At 41.0% G+C, this 18,136-nt stretch overlaps 1 protein-coding gene across 1 annotated transcript in view; it reads left to right on the top strand.

Moving 5' to 3' along the window:
* The window catches only part of LOC147361956 (ATP-binding cassette sub-family C member 4-like), a 221,063-nt gene that overhangs the window by 136,825 nt on the left and 66,102 nt on the right, over positions 1-18,136 (top strand). The window contains exons 21-22 of the mRNA XM_086328633.1: positions 2,449-2,528; positions 12,041-12,191. Of these exons, the coding sequence (XP_086184759.1) occupies positions 2,449-2,528; positions 12,041-12,191 (231 nt within the window). The remainder of the gene's footprint in view (positions 1-2,448; positions 2,529-12,040; positions 12,192-18,136) is intronic.

Raw genomic sequence — 18,136 nt, 5'->3', positions numbered from 1 at the left:
TCTTAGAGCAAGGAAGAAACTGTTGAACTTTCTGATCTCACATTACTTTACACTCAGCTCACTGGTGAATAAGTGCTTAGTTTTTTGATGAGCTTTGATATTAGGTTCAGTTTGTGTAGTCATCGTGTGGGGAGATGTTTTTTCTCATTGTTTCTGTTCTTCTTGTATTTTGCACTCTTTGCCAACCCTTGGTCTCTCAGACCTTAAGGTTCACATATCTGGAGAAAGATAAAGTGGTGTGTGTGTGTGTGTGTGTGTGTGTGTGTGTGTGAAGTCGCTCAGTCGTGTCCGACTCTTTGTGACCCCATGGACTGTAGCCCGCCAGGCTCCTCCACCCATGGAATTCTCTAGGCAAGAATACTGGAGTGGGTTGCCATTTCCTTCTCCAGGGGATCTTCCCAACTCGGGGATCGAACCTGGGTCTCGTGCATTGCAGGCAGACGCTTTATCCTCTGAGCCATGCAAAGCAGCCAATTACATCATTCTCTGCAAACTTGTCTCCATAGTTTTCAAAGCAGCTATTGGTGGACTTCTTCCCAGTGCCTCTGTAGCCATAGGAGAAAGGCTCTTCACCTAGCTGACTGCTGAGTCTTACACACTGTTCATTTAATCTTAAAAAATTTTCAATACTTCCTTCAACACTTTCTAAGCCAAATCATACTTGTAGTGTTTCTGAATCTTGCCAGTGTTAAAAAGTTGCATTTTTCAAAGAATTACAAGCACTTAAACCACATTTTAAATATTTGACATATATTTTCTTTATTTAAAAATTGCTACTTTGAGAAGTATAAAAATGACCAGAGTGGTCACAACTTTTGTAAGAGTATCTGCAAAACTGCCCATCTGATTTTAATGTTCCTGAAGCACAACTGATTAAATAATAACCCAGTTTCTTGCCACTCAAAACCGCCTGGGCAATAGCAGAAAGGGCGTCACCTGCCAGCTTGGAGGGAATGCAGACTCTCTGGCTCCCCCAGCACTCCTGAGTCAGAATCTGCATTTTACCAGGTTGACCTTCCTGCAGCTCCTGGTGGACTTTCCCAGGAGACGTGATGCTGCAGAACCTGGGGCTCAGAGTCATCATCTCACGTTGGTGGTTGAGCACTTGGTAATTTATGTGGCATCATGACTGGGTTTTTTTTCACCTGCATGAGCCTGTTAAATCCTGAGATTTGCCCTCTAAAGCAGGCATTCCTAGAGGCTCAGAAAAGTTGTCACTGGGCCTGCAAAAGTGTCACTGAGAGACAGTTTCTGGAGTCTGTATTTCCTAAACCTGAGAAAGGAAAATTGAGACACAGGCTGTGATGGCCTGGCCAAGGGTGAAATATTCCAGCAGCTCCAGCTCCTGGCATGGGCACACCCTGTGCTTCTGCCAGCTAGATGCCCTGTGGAGGACAGCAGAGCCACATTCAGGCCACAAAACTCAGCCCTCAGCTGCTGCTCATTCATGGTCTTGCTATGGCTTGCTGTGCAGGCCTCGGGAGGAAGTCATCTCTGACAGAGGTCAGAAAGAGCAGGTCAGGTTCCCACGTCTCACCTGCAGCCTGGCTTCCTGGAGTCTCAGTTATAAAAGAAATTCAGGGGTCTAGGTAACAGGAGTTGCTATACCAAAGTCGTGTGTGTCTGCACGCATGTGTGTAGCTTCAATTTCTTTAAATTTGATCATGAAAGGACTAGATATTCATTAGAAATCAATTCTAATCTTCCAGTCTTGCAGCCTTTAGGATATACTGTTTTAGTGGATTTTGAGAAGGGAAATAAAATCAATAATGATAAGTGATCTGTAGTCATCACATAATATTGCCATTTTCCTGCCTACGTCCCTCTGGTCTTCTTGGATGCTTAAGCATGAGTCTATGTTTGTCACATCGGGTACACCTGTGAAAATAATGACATTACCATGATAGTAAACTCACAACATGAAGACGACAGGAATCTACAATTTCCTGAAATGTGAGTTGTTGGGAACCATTTTGTGGGGGAAAAAAAATTACAGAGAGATTATAATAGTGTTTATTTTAAAAGTATCACATCAAAATTAATTTTGATAACTAAAGCAAAATTAGTATAATGATTGGGATTAATTGAAGTATTTTGCAAGTGTTTATTCACTGACTTAGCACTTGGAATGAGTCTTAGATAGGATGGATCTAAAAGGAGAGAAGATTCTCAAATCCACCAACTCTTCTTGATGCTGCCACAAGATTCCCCCCATTCTTTTAAAAATCAGGGCTCAATTTCAACATCCCACCCACTGCTATTTGGTAGAATTTTATCTCTATTTAGATATCATCCTATTTTCTCTTTCTTTACCACTGACATCAGCTTATTTCATATGACGCTATAATAAATGCATATAGTTTAAAAATATTGTTTTAGTTTGTTCATGAGTTATTTCTCTTAAAGGGCTTATCTGGGGAAGTAATTTCTTGTGTCCTGTTCTTGCAGGAAGAATTTTGAATCGTTTCTCTAAAGACATTGGCCATATGGATGACTTGCTGCCCCTGACATTTCTTGATTTCATCCAGGTAATGTAACAGTCCTGTCAGAGTTCTCACAGGAGGAGCACAGAGTCTGTTTCTCAAGGTCTTTTCACAGGGGCTGAGGGTGATCCTTTCAGCCTGGCAATGTGTCCTATTATCTTAAGTGAAAGGTCATGTTTGTAAGAGAAAGGTGCAGTTGTGATTGGGAGGCTGAGTTAACATGAGGAACACCTGGGGCAGGAGTGTCTACACAGTCACGTCAAGGTTGGTCTGAAGCAGTGACATGCTGGGTAAGTGGTTCTCCCTCTGCCTTCCAGGTGTCTGGCATGGATTCCTTTTACTGTGAGGGCATTTAATAACAGGATCACCTCTCATGGAAAGATAGCCTAGATGAACTAAATTATGTGTCTTATGACCACAGAAAAGAGAAAGTGTTAGTTGCTCTGTCATTTCTGATTCTTTGTGACCCCATGAACTGGAACCACTAGTTTCTTCTGTCCATGGAATTCTTCAGGCAAGAATACTAGAGTGGATTCAGTTCAGTTCAGTTCGGTCTTTTAGTCGTGTCTGACTCTTTGCAACCCCATGGACTGCAGCAAGGCAGGCCTCCCTGTCCATCACCAACTCCCAGAGCTTGCTCAAGCTCATGTTTATAGCGTCACTGATGCCATCCAACCATCTCATCTGCTGTCATTCCCTTTTCTTCCTGTCTTCAATCTTTCCCAGCATCAGGGTCTTTTCCAATGAGTTAGTTCTTTGCATCAGTTAGCCAAAGTATTGGAGCTTCAGCTTCAGCATCAGTCCTTCCAATGTATATTTAAGACTGTTTTCCTTCAGGATAGACTGGTTTGATCTCCTTGCAGTCCAAGGGACTCTCAAGAGTCTTCTCCAACACCACAGTTCAAAAGCAGCAGTTCTTCGGTGCTCAGCTTTCTTTTAGCCATGCCCTTCTCCAGGGGTTCTTCTTGTGAGCCCCCAGGGAAACCCATTACCACAGAAGACAAGTATTTGTTGCACCATTTTTTTTTTAAATAAGGCCAGGTGTGGTTACTTACAAAGAAAAGGTTAATAAACGATAAGTTGAAAAATAATAGCTGAACAAGGACAATAAAGAGCAGTTATTGAGGATACAAAATCTTTAAGCCAATAATTTGAGTAAGGGATCAAAGTCATCTCAGAAAATGTCTTTTTTGTTTGTGTAAGCATTTCTTTTCAAGTGGAAATTGCTCTGTTGTAAGGTGTCTTTAAAACAAAAAGTTAGAAATACCACAGACATACCTTCTATCCAGCCTTTGTTTTGTCTGTGAACTTGAGATTCTAAAGAATGGTGTTGGATCCTCTCAGCTCTCATCTCCTCATTTAGAATGCTTATTTGGAATGATTTTTTGTTGTGGTTTAGTTCTGTCTGCTTTTTAGTGATTCAAGCTGTGGCAACTTTCCACAAGTTCATTTTGGAAGTGAAATGCATTTATCAAAAGCTACACACAGAAATGCAGCAATGAATTTCTGTGCAGTCCAATCTACGGGCAAAGGCTTCCACTGTTACCAGTGAGAAGTAAGCTGAGTCTCAGAGGCAGAGTACTTTTACTGCAAAGATATATCTTTTTATTTTTTCTTTGCTGCAAACTTATTTTGTAAAGGTGTCCTGTTGGGTTCAGCTATGTTACTTATCCCCAGAAGCAGTCTTTCAGTAAAGCAGTGTCACATCTTGACAGTGATTGTTAATTTGAAAAGATTTTGTGAAAGTTCTGTTCCTTAGCTACAACAAGCTAGGCCAAGGTTGGTTTTCCAAAGCTGGCTGGCCTGCTGTGTGCTTAGCACATGGTTCATTAGCCCTTATAATCAGAATCGATTGCATGTTTTTGTATGATGTATAGAAGGACAGGGATAGATACTGCCTGATTTCAGGATAAAACATTCTCAGTAATGAGGAGAGAAAACTTCAGTTTCATTGATTTCGAATCCCAGCTCCTTTGTACTTCCATTGATATCAATATACCAGTTCATGGTGCATGAAATAGAAAAGGTCAAATTGATCTTATCTTTGGAATATATTATTGAATAATCTTGTTTCGTTTAGTTAATTCAAAGGTCCACCACTTTTTTCGTTAGTCTCCCATAAATGCTCAAGAGTGTCATAACAGTAAGTCTTTACCAAGAAGAAGCAGAGCTTGAAACAGAGAATATGGAATAAGAAAATAAACATCTCAAAAAATGTTGACTTGCTGTCATATTCCTAAGGTGATCAATCTTTGGAAGGCCTAGAGCTGAGAAGAAAATACAGAGAGGACAAAAACTGTAGTAGGCATGAGGTTTATTGGCCATAGTATTTTTGAAAGTACATCTTCAAACAAAATAGATGTCATTTTCAATTATCTTTGTGGCCAGAGAAAAGCAACAGTCACTTTAGTACATGTGACATCATCACCACATCTAGAAAAAAATAACACGACTATGATACATCCTTGGATATACGAGGCTGTTCCAGTGGTGAGCATGAATGACCTCTAAGGGTCCAAATTCATTGGATTCTTAAGCCTTTTGGGCCTTAAATCTATGAATACACCATCTTCCCTCTCCCAATTGATGGCACCCAGAGTACACTGAAAAGTGGTAACAATGGGCTTAGAGTTTCTATTCTATTTGTCATACATAGAATGGTAAGCACTTTATATACATAATCTCATTTAATTCTCACCACCGTCCTTTTAAAGTGTTGATATATCCCAGATTTTCCTAAAATTAAGAGTGGGTGTATGGTCTTACCATCCCTGTCAATTTTTGAGAGAATGAGCCCTAATCCCTGTCTCAGATACCTCAATATTTGGCTAATGGGGATTTCTGGTCTAGGTGTAGGTTGTCATTCTCTGCAAACTAAAGAATTATTCTGACTGATGAAAATCACCATGTACTCTCAGTGACTTTATCTTAGAATTTTTGCACTTATTCATATGGAATCATAGGCTTTGGCTAGAATTCTCAAATGGTATGCTCCAAATAGGTTATAAACATATTAAATAATGATTCCCCTTATTTCTTGGGGCATCAGGACTAGGGTCACTTGGTTCTGGGTCAACATGTTTCTTGTGTACACATCATTGTCTCTGTGCCGTAGTGAGACAGATGTGCAGAAGCATTGCCCATGGTGAGGTGGGCCATCAGATGGGCCTGAAATCCAATCAGATGGTGAGAATTGTGTGTGTAGCTTGGATTAGGCTCCTTGGAATTCCTAGGAATGTGGAAGGAAGAAATAAAATGGGCTTCAAGGAAGGGACGTTTATTGCACCCAAGAAATCTTCTGTTTCCTTCTTCAAGAGTGTTGACATTTTGCTTAGATACTATTGTTGCCTTCTACCAACTTCTGTAAAGGCTTTGAGAGAGCTGGCAATAAATAAAAGATGCACAAATATGTATACATATATATACACACACAAATATAGATGTAAACCCATATATTATATACATATGTTTGAATAATATAATACTTAATCCTCTGTGAGACTATATATAGTATGATCTGCAAGTAGAAAAAAAAATCTTAGAGAAAGTCTATTTGAATTGCTTTAGAATTTAGGGGCATGAAATCTGAAGGACTTAACTTAAGCTAGGGAGCAGGAGCTTTTGAGAACAAGTTACCAGTCTATAATTGGTATTCAAGGAAAGAGCGTTGGCATAGTTCCCTTCATTTTGATCTTACCTCTGCTTCCCAGGTTATCTGCCAGGCTGGGTTAATCATTAAAGGCTTTAAATTATATAGAAAAACAGATTACTGAAACTGGTGAATATTGTCCAATCAAATAATGTGAATCTGCTAAACTGTAATTGGGGTTTTTCCTAATTGAAATTTCAGCAGATTTTTTTCCCCTGACAACCACTGATAACACCCCCAGTGACTTTACTTAAGATCAGATGTGGAAGGAGCTGGAAGGACCCTTCCCCATGAATATGAAGGTTGTAAAAGGGTGGGATGCACAGTTAAACCAGTGGTTGTTAAGAAATTGTTCATCTGTAGGTCTAATAGAAGAGAGAACAGACAGCCCTGTTTTTCCCCATTTATGATTAGAATTTATTCTTTCAGAATTCTATCCTCTTAACTTTTTTTTATATTGATACCATGACACAGATGCAGTTTTGGTTCACAAGGGTTCTTGGCCACAGAGTCACAATTCTGGACATTTCCTCCTCCTTCCAGACTCCTCTACCTGCAATGGTGGGTCTGGAATTCCACGACTGCAAACTGTTCCTGGCTTTCTCCATGACCTATAATACCTTAGGAAAACTTAGGACACCACGTGGCCTTCCAACTTCATGTCCTATCTGTAAATAGAAACGATAGTACTTACTTTGCTCATTCACAAGGTAGTTGTGAGGATCCTCTGAGAAAGCTGATCAGGAAGAGCTGTTACTGGGGTCCAGCCCCAGTTGGATCCAGGGATTCCCTTGGGAGGACGGCATTGGTGTAAAGGATAGCACAGCAGAGAGATCAGAGGTGTGATATGACTGGTTTACATGGGAAACTAATGAAGTTCATGACACCGAACTTGCTAGGACTATGGAGGCCGCAGGCAGTCTCTTGAATCGCGGAAGGTGCCCCCTCTTAGGCACCTTCTTGAGTGGGTCTTAGAAATCCAGGCAAATAAGTAGTCTCAGAGAGCCCCCACGCTCCAGTCATTCATCCTGAAGGAAGAACAGAGAAGAAAAGGAAAGAAAAGGAAGCAAGAATGACACGGTGAGACCAAGCCTGATGAGCAAGGCCCACACTTTATTTTCCAAAGTAGTTTTTATACCTTAAGTTGTGCATAGAGGATAATGGGGGAGGGGGGGTAGAGTCATGCAAGGTCAGCAGTCCTTGATCCTTATCGAAGCCAGGCTTTCTTTCTGCAAACTTATCTATGCAAAAGCTTTAGGTGATTTGCATCATCTTCTGGCCAGGAGGCCTGTTAGCATTTTATGACCCTTTCTTCAGAAAACTTATTTTTCTCTAAAGGTGATTATTCTAAAGACAGGCGCCACCCTCTGAAAGCATTAGATAAAGTTGCATTCCTATAGGGCAAAAGTGTGGTGGGCTATAACAAGAAAAGAATTAACTCAAGGGTCCAAGGTTATAAACATTAAAGCTATTACTTACATTTCTATATACCAACTATATTAATCAATACACTCCCAGGGACATAGTAGGTAAGGCATATGGAAACTTGGCAGCAAGCATTAGCTCAACAAAGAAATCCTGTACTAATTCTATTCTAACAATTTTAACTCTCTGAGAAGATCTGCGTTGTTAGAATATCTTAAGCTTCCCGTACCTCTCACGGTTGGGAGGCTGTGAACAATCACATGCATAGCCGCAGGAATCTGAACAAACCTGTCAGGCAAGCTAGAAAGTCATCAGAGGGGTTTGAATTGAAACACTCCTATTATGCCCAGGAGACTTATTAACTAGAGCTCTAAGCTAATTTTCTTCAGAGAAAGGTGGTTGGGGATAGCCCCCCGTTAATGTCAGAGGAGTTGGTAAAAGTCATAAAATAGTAAAACAGACAGATTCTGGTTTTGGAGTAGACGCTCAGGCAGATCCAGGGGGGCCCTTGAGCCCTGACTCGCCTTGCCTATCAGGGCTCTCCCGCATGACCTTGTCATGGGTGGGAACTCCCGTGCTGGCACCCGGCAAGCTGTGAAATGATAAAACACGAATCTCTGTGATACAGGCATTACCTACCAACCCATCCCTTAGAGATGCATCAGGGCCAGGGACCCTGGGTGACAAGTTGGCGAGGCCCTGGGCTGGTAAGCACAGGATTCAGGTGCTGGTGCTGAGAGGACTCAGAACAACCAGTGTTAACTCAGACAAGCATCTCAACCTTCTTATCCCAGCTTCTTTTTGGTCAAAATTTCCATCAACTGTGATTCTGACAGAATGTGGTTCACTGGAGAAGGGAATGGCAAACCATTTCAGTATTCTTGCCTTGAGAACCCCATGAACAGTATGAAAGTGCAAAAAGATAGGACACTGAAAGATGAACTCCCTAGATCAGTAGGTGCCCAATATGCTACTGGAGATCAGTGGAGAAATAACTCCAAAAAGAATGAAGGGATGGAGCCAAAGCAAAAACAACACCCAATTGAGGGTGAGACTGGAGATAGAAGCAGGGTTCGATGCTGTAAAGAGCAATATTACAGAGGAACCTGGATTGTTATGTCCATGAATCAAGGCAAATTGGAAGTGGTCAAGCAGGAGATGATAAGAGTGCACATATACATTCTATGAATCAGCGAAATAAGATGGACTGGAATGGGTGAATTTAACTCAGATTACCATTGGATCTACTACTGTGGGCAGGAATGCCTTAAAAGAAATGGAGTAGCCATCGTGGTCAACAAAAGAGTCCAAAATGCAGTACTTGGATGCAATCTCAAAAACGACAGAATGATCTCTTTTCGTTTCCAAGGCAAACCATTCAATATCATGGTAATCCAAGTCTATGCCCCAACCAGTAATGCTGAAGAAGCTGAAGTTGAACAGTTCTATGAAGACCTCTAAGACCTACTAGAACTAACACCCCAAAAAGATGTCCTTTTCATTGTAGGGGACTGGAATGCAAAAGTAGGAAGTCAAGAAATACCTGGAGTAACAGGTAAATTGGCCTTGGAGTACAGAATGAAGCAGGGCAAAGGCTAATAGAGTTCTGCCAAGAGAATGTACTGGTCATAGCATACACCCTCTTCCAACAACACAAGAGAAGATTCTACACATGGACATTACCAGATGGTCAACACCAAAATTAGATTGATTATATTCTTTGCAGCCAAAATGGAGAAGCTCTACACAGTCAGCAAAAACAAGACTGGGAGCTGACTGTGGCTCAGATCTTATTGCCAAATTCAGACTGAAATTGAAGAAAGTGAGGAAAACCACTAGACCATTAAGGTATGACCTAAATCAAATCCTTTATGACTATATAGTAGAAGTGAGAAATAGATTTAAGGGACTAGATCTGATAGAGTGCCTGATGAACTAAGGACGGAGGTTCATGACATTGTACAGGAGACAGGGATCAAGACAATCCCCAGGAAAAAGAAATTCAAAAAAGCAAAATGGCTGTCTGAGGAGACCTTATAAATAGCTGTAAAAAGAAGGGAAGCTAAAAGCAAAGGAGAAAAAGAAAGATATACACATTTGAATGTGGAGTTCCAAAGAATACCAAGGAGAGATAAGAAAACCTTCCCCAGTGATAAGTGTAAAGAAATAGAGAGAAAAAATAGAATGGGAAAGACTAGATATCTCTTCAAGAAAATTAGAGATACCAAGGGAACATTTCATGCAAAGATGGGCTCGATAAAGGACAGAAATGGTATGGACCTAACAGAAGCAGAAGATATTAAGAAGAGGTGGCAAGAATACACAGAAGAACTGTACAAAGAAGATCTTCATGACCCAGATAATCACGATGGTGTGATCACTCACCTAGAGCCAGACGTCCTGGAATGTGAAGTCAAGTGGGCCTTAGGAAGCATGACTACAAACAAAGCTAGTGGAGGTGATGGAATTCCAGTTGAGCTATTTCAAATCGTGAAAGATGATACTGTGAAAGTGCTGCACTCGATATGCCAGCAAATTTGGAAAACTCAGCAGTGGCCACAGGACTGGAAAATGTCAGTTTTCATTTCCATCCCAAAGAAAGGCAATGTCAAAGAATGGTCAAACTACCACACAATTGCACTCATCTCACATGCTAGCAAAGTAATGCTCAAAATTCTCCAAGCCAGGCTTCAACAATACATGAACCATAAACTTTCAGATGTTCAACCTGGATTTAGAAAAGGCAGAGGAACCAGAGATCAAATTGCCAACATCTGTTGGATCATCATAAAAGCAAGAGAGTTCCAGAAAAACATCTACTTCTTCTTTATGGACTATGCCAAAGCCTTTCACTGTGTGGATCACAACAAACTGGAACATTCTTCAAGAGATGGGAATACCAGACCACCTGAACTTCCTCCTGAGAACTGTGTATGCAGGTCAGGAAGCAACAGTTAGGACTGGACATGGAACAACAGACTGGTTCCAAATCGGGAAAGGAGTATGTCAAGGCTGTATATTGTCACCCTGATTATTTAACTTACATGCAGAGTACATAATGTGAAATGCTAGGCTGGATGAAGCACAAGCTGGAATCAAGATTGCCAGGAGCAATATCAAGAACTGGAGATATGCAGATGACCCCACCCTTATGGCAGAAAGCGAAGAAGAACTAAAGAACTTCTTGATGACATTGAAAAAGAAGAGTGAAAAAGTTGGCTTAAAGCTCAACATTCAGAAAACTAAGATCATGGCATCCAGTCCCATCATCACTTCATGGCCAGTAGATGGGGAAACAATGGAAACAGTGACAGGCTTTATTTTCTTGGGCTCCAAAGTCACTGCAGATGGTGACTGTGGCCATGAAATTAAAAGATGTTTGCTCCTTGGAAGAAAAGCTATGCCCCACCTAGACAGCATATTAAAAAGCAGATACGTTACTTTGCTGACCAAGGTCCATCTAGTCAAAGCTATTGTTTTTCCAGTAGTCAGGTATGGATGTGAGAATTGGACTCTAAACAAAGCTGAGCTTGGAGAATACTCTTGAGAGTCCTTTGGACTGCAAGGAGACCAAACCAGTCAATCCTAAATGAAATCAGTCCTGAATATGCATTGGAAGGACTGATGCTAAAGCTCCAATACTTTGGCCACCTGATGCAAAGAACTGATTCATTGGAAAAAGACCCTGATGCTGGGAAATATTGAAGGCAGAAGGAGAAGGGGATGATAGGGGATGAGATAGTGGGATGGCATCACCGACTCGATGGGCATGAGTTTGAGCAAGCTCCAAGAGTTGGTGAATGACATGGGAGCCTGGCATGATATAGTCCATGGGGTGACAAAGAGTCAGACATGACTGAGCGACTGAACTGAACTGAACTGAATACTTAGTCTAATGATAGAAGGATGGCTGTATGTTGGGGGTTTAAATGTGTTGTAATGGCACATGACATGGGCTTCCCAGCTCCATGACTTAGTCTCCATCAAGTTGCTTCTTCTCACCCTGTGCCTCACTCCTCCATTTCTAAACTTAGAAAATACTATTACTGAATATTTTACACTGAACTTGTAATTAACCACTTCTTTATCCCTACATGCATAGCTAAGGTGTCTAGATTCCTCATCTGTGATACCTGCTCACTCATCTTTTTAGTAACACCTGATGACTCCTGATAGTTTGGGATTCAACTCCTACTCTCTGAACCTCAAATATTCTAATCTGTTGAAACTAGTCATGCCTGCCTCAAAGGACTACTGAGTGTATCAGGAGAGCTGATACCTAGAAAGTTCTTATCAAAGTGTTGGTGCATGCAACAAATATCATGAGGGCCAACTATAATTTTATTTCTTTGGAAGGGAAAGCATTCCCTGCTGTTCAAACAAGTCTTTCAAGGAAAGGAGTTTAATCTTAAGAGCAAATCATTAAAGTTTATCTTTGGAAAGTATCCTTGACATGAAGGCCTCTGTATTTTCACTATTTCAGACATTTCTACTTGTGATTGGTGTGGTGGGTGTGATGGTGACTGCAATTCCTTGGATTGCTATACCTGTGATTCCCCTTGGCACCCTTTTCTTTGTTCTTTGGCGATATTTCTTAGAGACATCACGAGATGTGAAACGCCTGGAATGTACAAGTGAGTACCTGGGCTCTCAGTTTGGGATGACAGTGCCTGCTGGCTTCCATTTGTACGGCAATTAACCAGACCCCTGAAATTCCTTAGACTGTTCTGTGGAATTTCTTACTGTTAACATTAAGTGATTGAAAGTTATGGCCCCTGAGAGTAGGTTTGGCCCTTAAGGTAAATGGAGCTGATGGTGGGTCAGCTGCACTTTGCATTTTAGCCCAAGGAGGACAGATGTGAGCACCATGAGGACAGGGACCATTTCTGTCTTGTTCACGACACACTTCCTTACACAAGAGTATCCACCCTGTGAATACTGTTCTTGAAAGTATTTCATCATGTTGGAACTAATATAGAGGATTTTTATTCTCCTGAAGTTACCAGACCTGACAAGGAAAGGAAAAGATTAGGAGACCTCAGGAAATACGTGTCAGAAGTGATATATTTGAAAAATACATTGTTTAGCACATTCAAGTAAATTGTAATTGTTAAATGTATTGAAAAGATGTGTGTTAGTCATTAGTTATGTCGACTCTCTTTGTGACCCCATGGACTGTAGCCCACCAGGCTCCTCTGTCCATGAATTCTCCAGGCAAGAATACTGGAGTGGGTAGCCGTTCCATTCTCCAGAGGATCTTCCTGACCCAGGTGTTGAACCCAGGTCTCCTGCATTGCTGGTGGATTCTTTAATGTCTGAGCCACCAGGGAAGCTCTATTGAAAAGATAAGCCCTGTTAGTTTCAGGTTTGTTCTTTATCATTACCAGTATTTGGGTGATACCACACTGTTTGTATACCCCTTTCTCAAAACTATTTATATAAATGATGCTGAAAATAATCCCCTATGAGAACACAGGATGGGGATCTGTTCAGTATGCATTTAGTTGATTACTCCATACACCTTCCTAGTTTTAGAATAATGGGGAACAGGGACTTCCCTGGAGGTCCTGTGGTTAAGACTCTGTGCTTCCACTGTGGGAGCCACTACTTCAGTCCCTGGTTGTGGAACTAGATCCTGCAAGGTCTTGGTTTTGGCTGCAAGGTGCAGCCAAAAAACAAAATAATGGGGAACACATTTTATGATTAATTATTCTATTCTACAGGTAATCACAGATGATGGAAGAATTGAATTTATGTCATTCTTAATGCATACATTTCATCAATATTAATAAATAATGAAGAAAATACATTGTTACATATTCTTTAAGTTATAAAAACAATAGCTAAAAAGTAAGGAGAGAATATGTTTGTAGCAGAGACCTCAAACATGAATAATTATTGCAAATTAATACCAACTTTACTTTCTAGAAACCAAGCCAAGAACAGAAGCATATTGAATCCTATGATTCTCTATACTTACTAAATGGAAAAAAGTTTCAGTTAATCCAGTCAAAGGAGTTTTGTGTGTGTGTGTGTGTGTGTGGCAATTGTGTGTTTTGTTTTTAATGGTAAACACTTGAGGTACTTATCTTTATTTGTGAAAAGGATAGTGATCATCAATTTCATAAAATCTATAAAAGAAATTTTCATTCATCAAGAGAAGCAGGTGACCTCCCATGAGGTCTGGTCTTGTGAGGTGTTTGGATGGAGGGAGAGCAGTAGAGTCCAAGTGTGTGTGACATTCTGCTGATGACTTGGTAGGATGGTAGGACCTGGGGAGGCAGAAGAGGAAGCGATGAGCTCCATCCAATCTTCTGTGTAGTCAAGGCTTCAGATGTTTTATACTTTGAGGCCATCCATGAAAGGAAGTCATTCAACAGTTTTGTTGCAAAGCAGGTCTATTGTACGTTCAAAGAGGGTTTATTCCAGAAAAAATGTTTGACAGAAATTTTTGCCTGGGACAAGGGCCATCACCCATTCATATGAAAGTGGAAAGAAGAATTTCTCCTGAGGCTTTTATCAAGAAGCAGTACAGAATTTTCTCAATATTTGTTCTGGAGAGTCTGAGGACTTTGGCACCATCACTGTGGAATATTTGGATTTTTTGCACCTAGTAGGCTGCAGTAAGTTAGACAATGAATTTAATCCAGGTACTCCTCCTGCACACCCTAGATAACCACATGTGGTGGCCAGTGGATTAGAACTGTTTATGTTTTCTCTCTAGCTGCTGGCGGTGGTAGTGTTAGGTCCCTAATTCAAGTCCAAGACCTCATGGTCTGCAGCACACCAAGCTTCTCCGTCCTTCATTACCTCCCAGAGTTTGCTCAAACCCATGTTGGCTGAGTTGGTGATGCCATCCAACTATCTCATCCTCTGTCATCTACTTCTCCTCCTGCCTTCAATCTTTCCCATCATCACGGTCTTTTCCAATGAGTCAGCTCTTCACATCAGGCAGTCAAAGTAGTGCAGCTTAAGCTTGAGCATCAGTTCTTCCAATGACTATTTAGGGTTGATTTCTTTTAGGATTGACTGGTTTGATCTCCTTGCAGTCCAAGGGACTTTCAAGAGTATTCTCCAACACCACAGTTCAAAAATATCAGTTCTTCTGTGTTAAGCTTTCTTTATGGTCCTACTCTAACATCTATATATGACTACTAGAAAAACCATCAGTTCAATTCAGTTCAGTCCTGTCTGACTCTTTGCAACTCTATGGACAGCAGCACGCCAGGCCTCCCTGTCCATGACCAACTCCTGGAGTTTACTCAAACTCATGTCCACTGAGTTGGTGATGCCATCCAACCATCTCATCCTCTGTTATCCCCTTCTCCTCCCACCTTCAATCTTCCCCAGAATCAGGGTCTTTTCCAATGAGTCAGTTCTTGGCATCAGGTAGCCAAAGTATTGGAGTTTCACCTTCAGCATCAGTCCTTCCAATGAATATTTAGGACTGATTTCCTTTAGGATGGACTGGTTGGATCTCTGTGCAGTCCAAGGGGCTCTCAAGAGTTTCCTCCAACACCACAGTTCAAAAGCATCAATTCTTCTGCACTCAGCTTTCTTTATAGTCCAATACTCACATCCATACATGACTACAGGAAAAAATATAGCTTTGACTAGATGGACCTTTGTTGGCAAAGTAATGTCTCTGCTTTTTAATATGCTGTCTAGTTTGGTCATAGCTTTTCTTCCAAAGAGCAAGCTTCTTTTAATTTCCTGGCTGCAGTCACCATCTGCAGTGATTTTGGAGCCCAAGAAATTAATGTCTCTCACTGTTTCCATTGTTTCCCCAAACCATGAAGTTATGGGACTGGATGCCATGATCTTTGTTTTCTGAATGTTGAGCTTTAAGCCAACTTTTTCACTCTCCTCTTTCACTTTCATCAAGAGAATCTTTAGTTCTTTGCTTTCTGCCATAAGGGTGATGTCATCTGTATGTCTCAGGTTCTTGATATTTCTCCTGGCAATCTTGATTCCAGCTTGTGCTTCCTTTAGCCCAGCATTTCTCATGATGTACTCTGCATGTAAGTTAAATAAGCAGGGTGACAATATACAGCCTTGATGTACTCCTTTCCCGATTTGGAACCAGTCTGTTGTTTCATGTCCAGTTCTAATTGTTGCTTCCGGACCTGCATACAGATTTCTCAGGAGGCAGGTAATGTGGTCTGGTATTCCCATCTCTTGAAGAATTTTCCACAGTTTGTTGTGATCTACACAGTCAAAGGCTTTGGCATAGTCAGTAAAGCAGAAATAGATATTTTTCTGGAACTCTGATGATCCAATCGATGTTGATGATCCAGTGATGATCCAGTGGGCATTGGCAATTTGATCTCTGGTTCCTCTGCCTTTTCTAAATCCAGCTTAAACATCTGGAAGTTCATGGTTCACTTACTATTGAAGCCTGGCTTGGAGAATTTTGAGCATTACTTTGCCAGCATGTGAGATGAGTCCAGTTTTGTGGTAGCATTCTTTGGCATTGCCTTTCTTTGGGATGGGAATGAAAAGTGACCTTTTCGAGTCCTGTGGCCACTGCTGAGTTTTCCAAATTTGCTGGCATATTGAGTGCAGCACTTACACAGCATCCTCTTTTAGGATTTGAAATAGGTCAGCTGGAATTCCATCACCTCCACTAGCTTTATTGGTCGTGATGCTTCCTAAGGCCCACTTGATTTCACATTCCAGGATGTCTGGCTCTAGGTGACTGTGATCACACTATCGTGGTTATCTGGATCATGAAGATCTTTTTTGTATAGCTCTTCTGTGTTTTCTTGCCACCTTGTCTTAGTATCTTCTACTTCTGTTAGGTCCATACCATTTGTGTCCTTTATTGTGTCCATCTTTGCATGAAATATTCCCTTGGTATCTCTAATTTTCTTGAAGAGATCTCTAGTCTTTCCCAGTCTATTGTTTTCATCTATTTCTTTGCATTGATCACTGAGGAAGGTTCTCTTATCTCTCCTTGCTATTCTTTGGTACTCTACATTCAAATGGGTATATCTTTCCGTTTCTCCTTTGCCTTTTGCTTAACTTCTTTTCATAGCTGTTTGAAAGACCTCCTCAGACAACCATTTTGCCTTTTTGAACTTCTTTTTCCTGGGGATGGTCTTAATCCCTGCCTCCTGTACAATGTCAGGAACCTCTGCCCATAGTTCTTCAGGCATTCTGTCTATCTGATCTAATCCCTTGAATCTATTTCTCACTTCCACTGTATAATCATAAGGGATTTGATTTGCATCATACCTGAATGGTCTAGTTTTCCCTATTTTCTTGAATTTAAGTCTGAATTTGGCAATAAGGCATTCATGATCTGAGCCACAGTCTGCTCCTGGTCTTTTTTCTGCTGACTCTATAGAGCTTCTCCAACTTTGGCTGCAAAGCATATAATCAATATGACTTCAGTGTTGGCCATCTGGTGATGTCAATGTGTAGAGTCTTCTCTTGTGGTGTTTGAAGAGGTTATTTGCTATCACCAGTGTGTTCTCTTGGAAAAACTCTATTAGGCTTTCCCCTGCTTCATTTTGTACTCCAAGGCCAAATTTGGCTGTTACTCCATGTGTTTCTTGACTTCCTACTTCTGCACTCCAGTCCCCTATAATGAAAAGGACATCTTTTTTTGGGTATTAGTTCTAGAAGGTCTTGTAGGTCTTCATAGAACGATTGAACTTCAGCTTCTTCAGCATTACTGGTTGGGGTATAGACTTGGATTACTGTGATATTGAATGGTTTGCCTTGGAAATGAACAGAAATCATTCTGTCATTTTTGAGATTGCATCCAAGTACTGCATTCAGACTCTTGAGTGTGATGGCTACTCCATTTCTTCTAAGGGATTCTTGCCCACAGTAGTAAATATAATGGTCATCTGAGTTAAATTTATCCATTCCAGTCTATTTTTGTTCACTTATTCATTTCAATGTTCACTCATTCATTTCGATGTTCACTCTTGCCGTCTCCTGTTTGACCACTTCCAATTTGCCTTGATTCATGGACATAACATTCCAGATTCCTATGCAATATTGCTCTTTATAGCATCAGATTTACTTGCATCAGCAGTCACATCCACAACTGGGTGTTGTTTTTGCTTTGGCTCTTCATTCTTTCCGGAGTTATATCTCCACTGATCTCTAGTAGCATATTGGGCACCTACTGACCTGGGAAGTTCATCTTGCAGTGTCCTATCTTTTTGCCTTTTCATACTGTTCATGGGGTTCTCAAGGCAAGAATACTCAGTAGTTTTCCATTCCCTTCTCCAGTGGACCACGTTTAGTCAGAATTCTCCACCATGACCTGTTTGTCTTGGGTGGCCCTACACAGCATGGCTCATAGTTTCATTGAGTTAGACAAGGCTGTGGTCCATGTGATCAGGTTTGTTAATTTTCTGTGACTGTGGTTTTCAGTCTGTCTGCCTTCTGATGGAGAAGGATAAGAGGCTTATGGAAGCTTCTTGATGGGAGAAACTGACTGAGAGGGAAACTGGGTCTTGTTCTGAAAAAACCCTAGCTTTGACTAGACAGACGTTTGCCTGCCAAATATTCCACTCTCCTCTTTCACCTCCATCAAGAGGCTCTTTCATTCCTCTTCACT

The sequence above is a fragment of the Bos grunniens genome, chromosome 12, assembly GCF_055505025.1.
Source record: "Bos grunniens cultivar Pamir isolate PY7600 chromosome 12, Bosgru_T2T1.0, whole genome shotgun sequence".
Taxonomy (NCBI): domain Eukaryota; kingdom Metazoa; phylum Chordata; class Mammalia; order Artiodactyla; family Bovidae; genus Bos; species Bos grunniens.
This window is presented reverse-complemented; position numbering and strand designations above follow the sequence as displayed.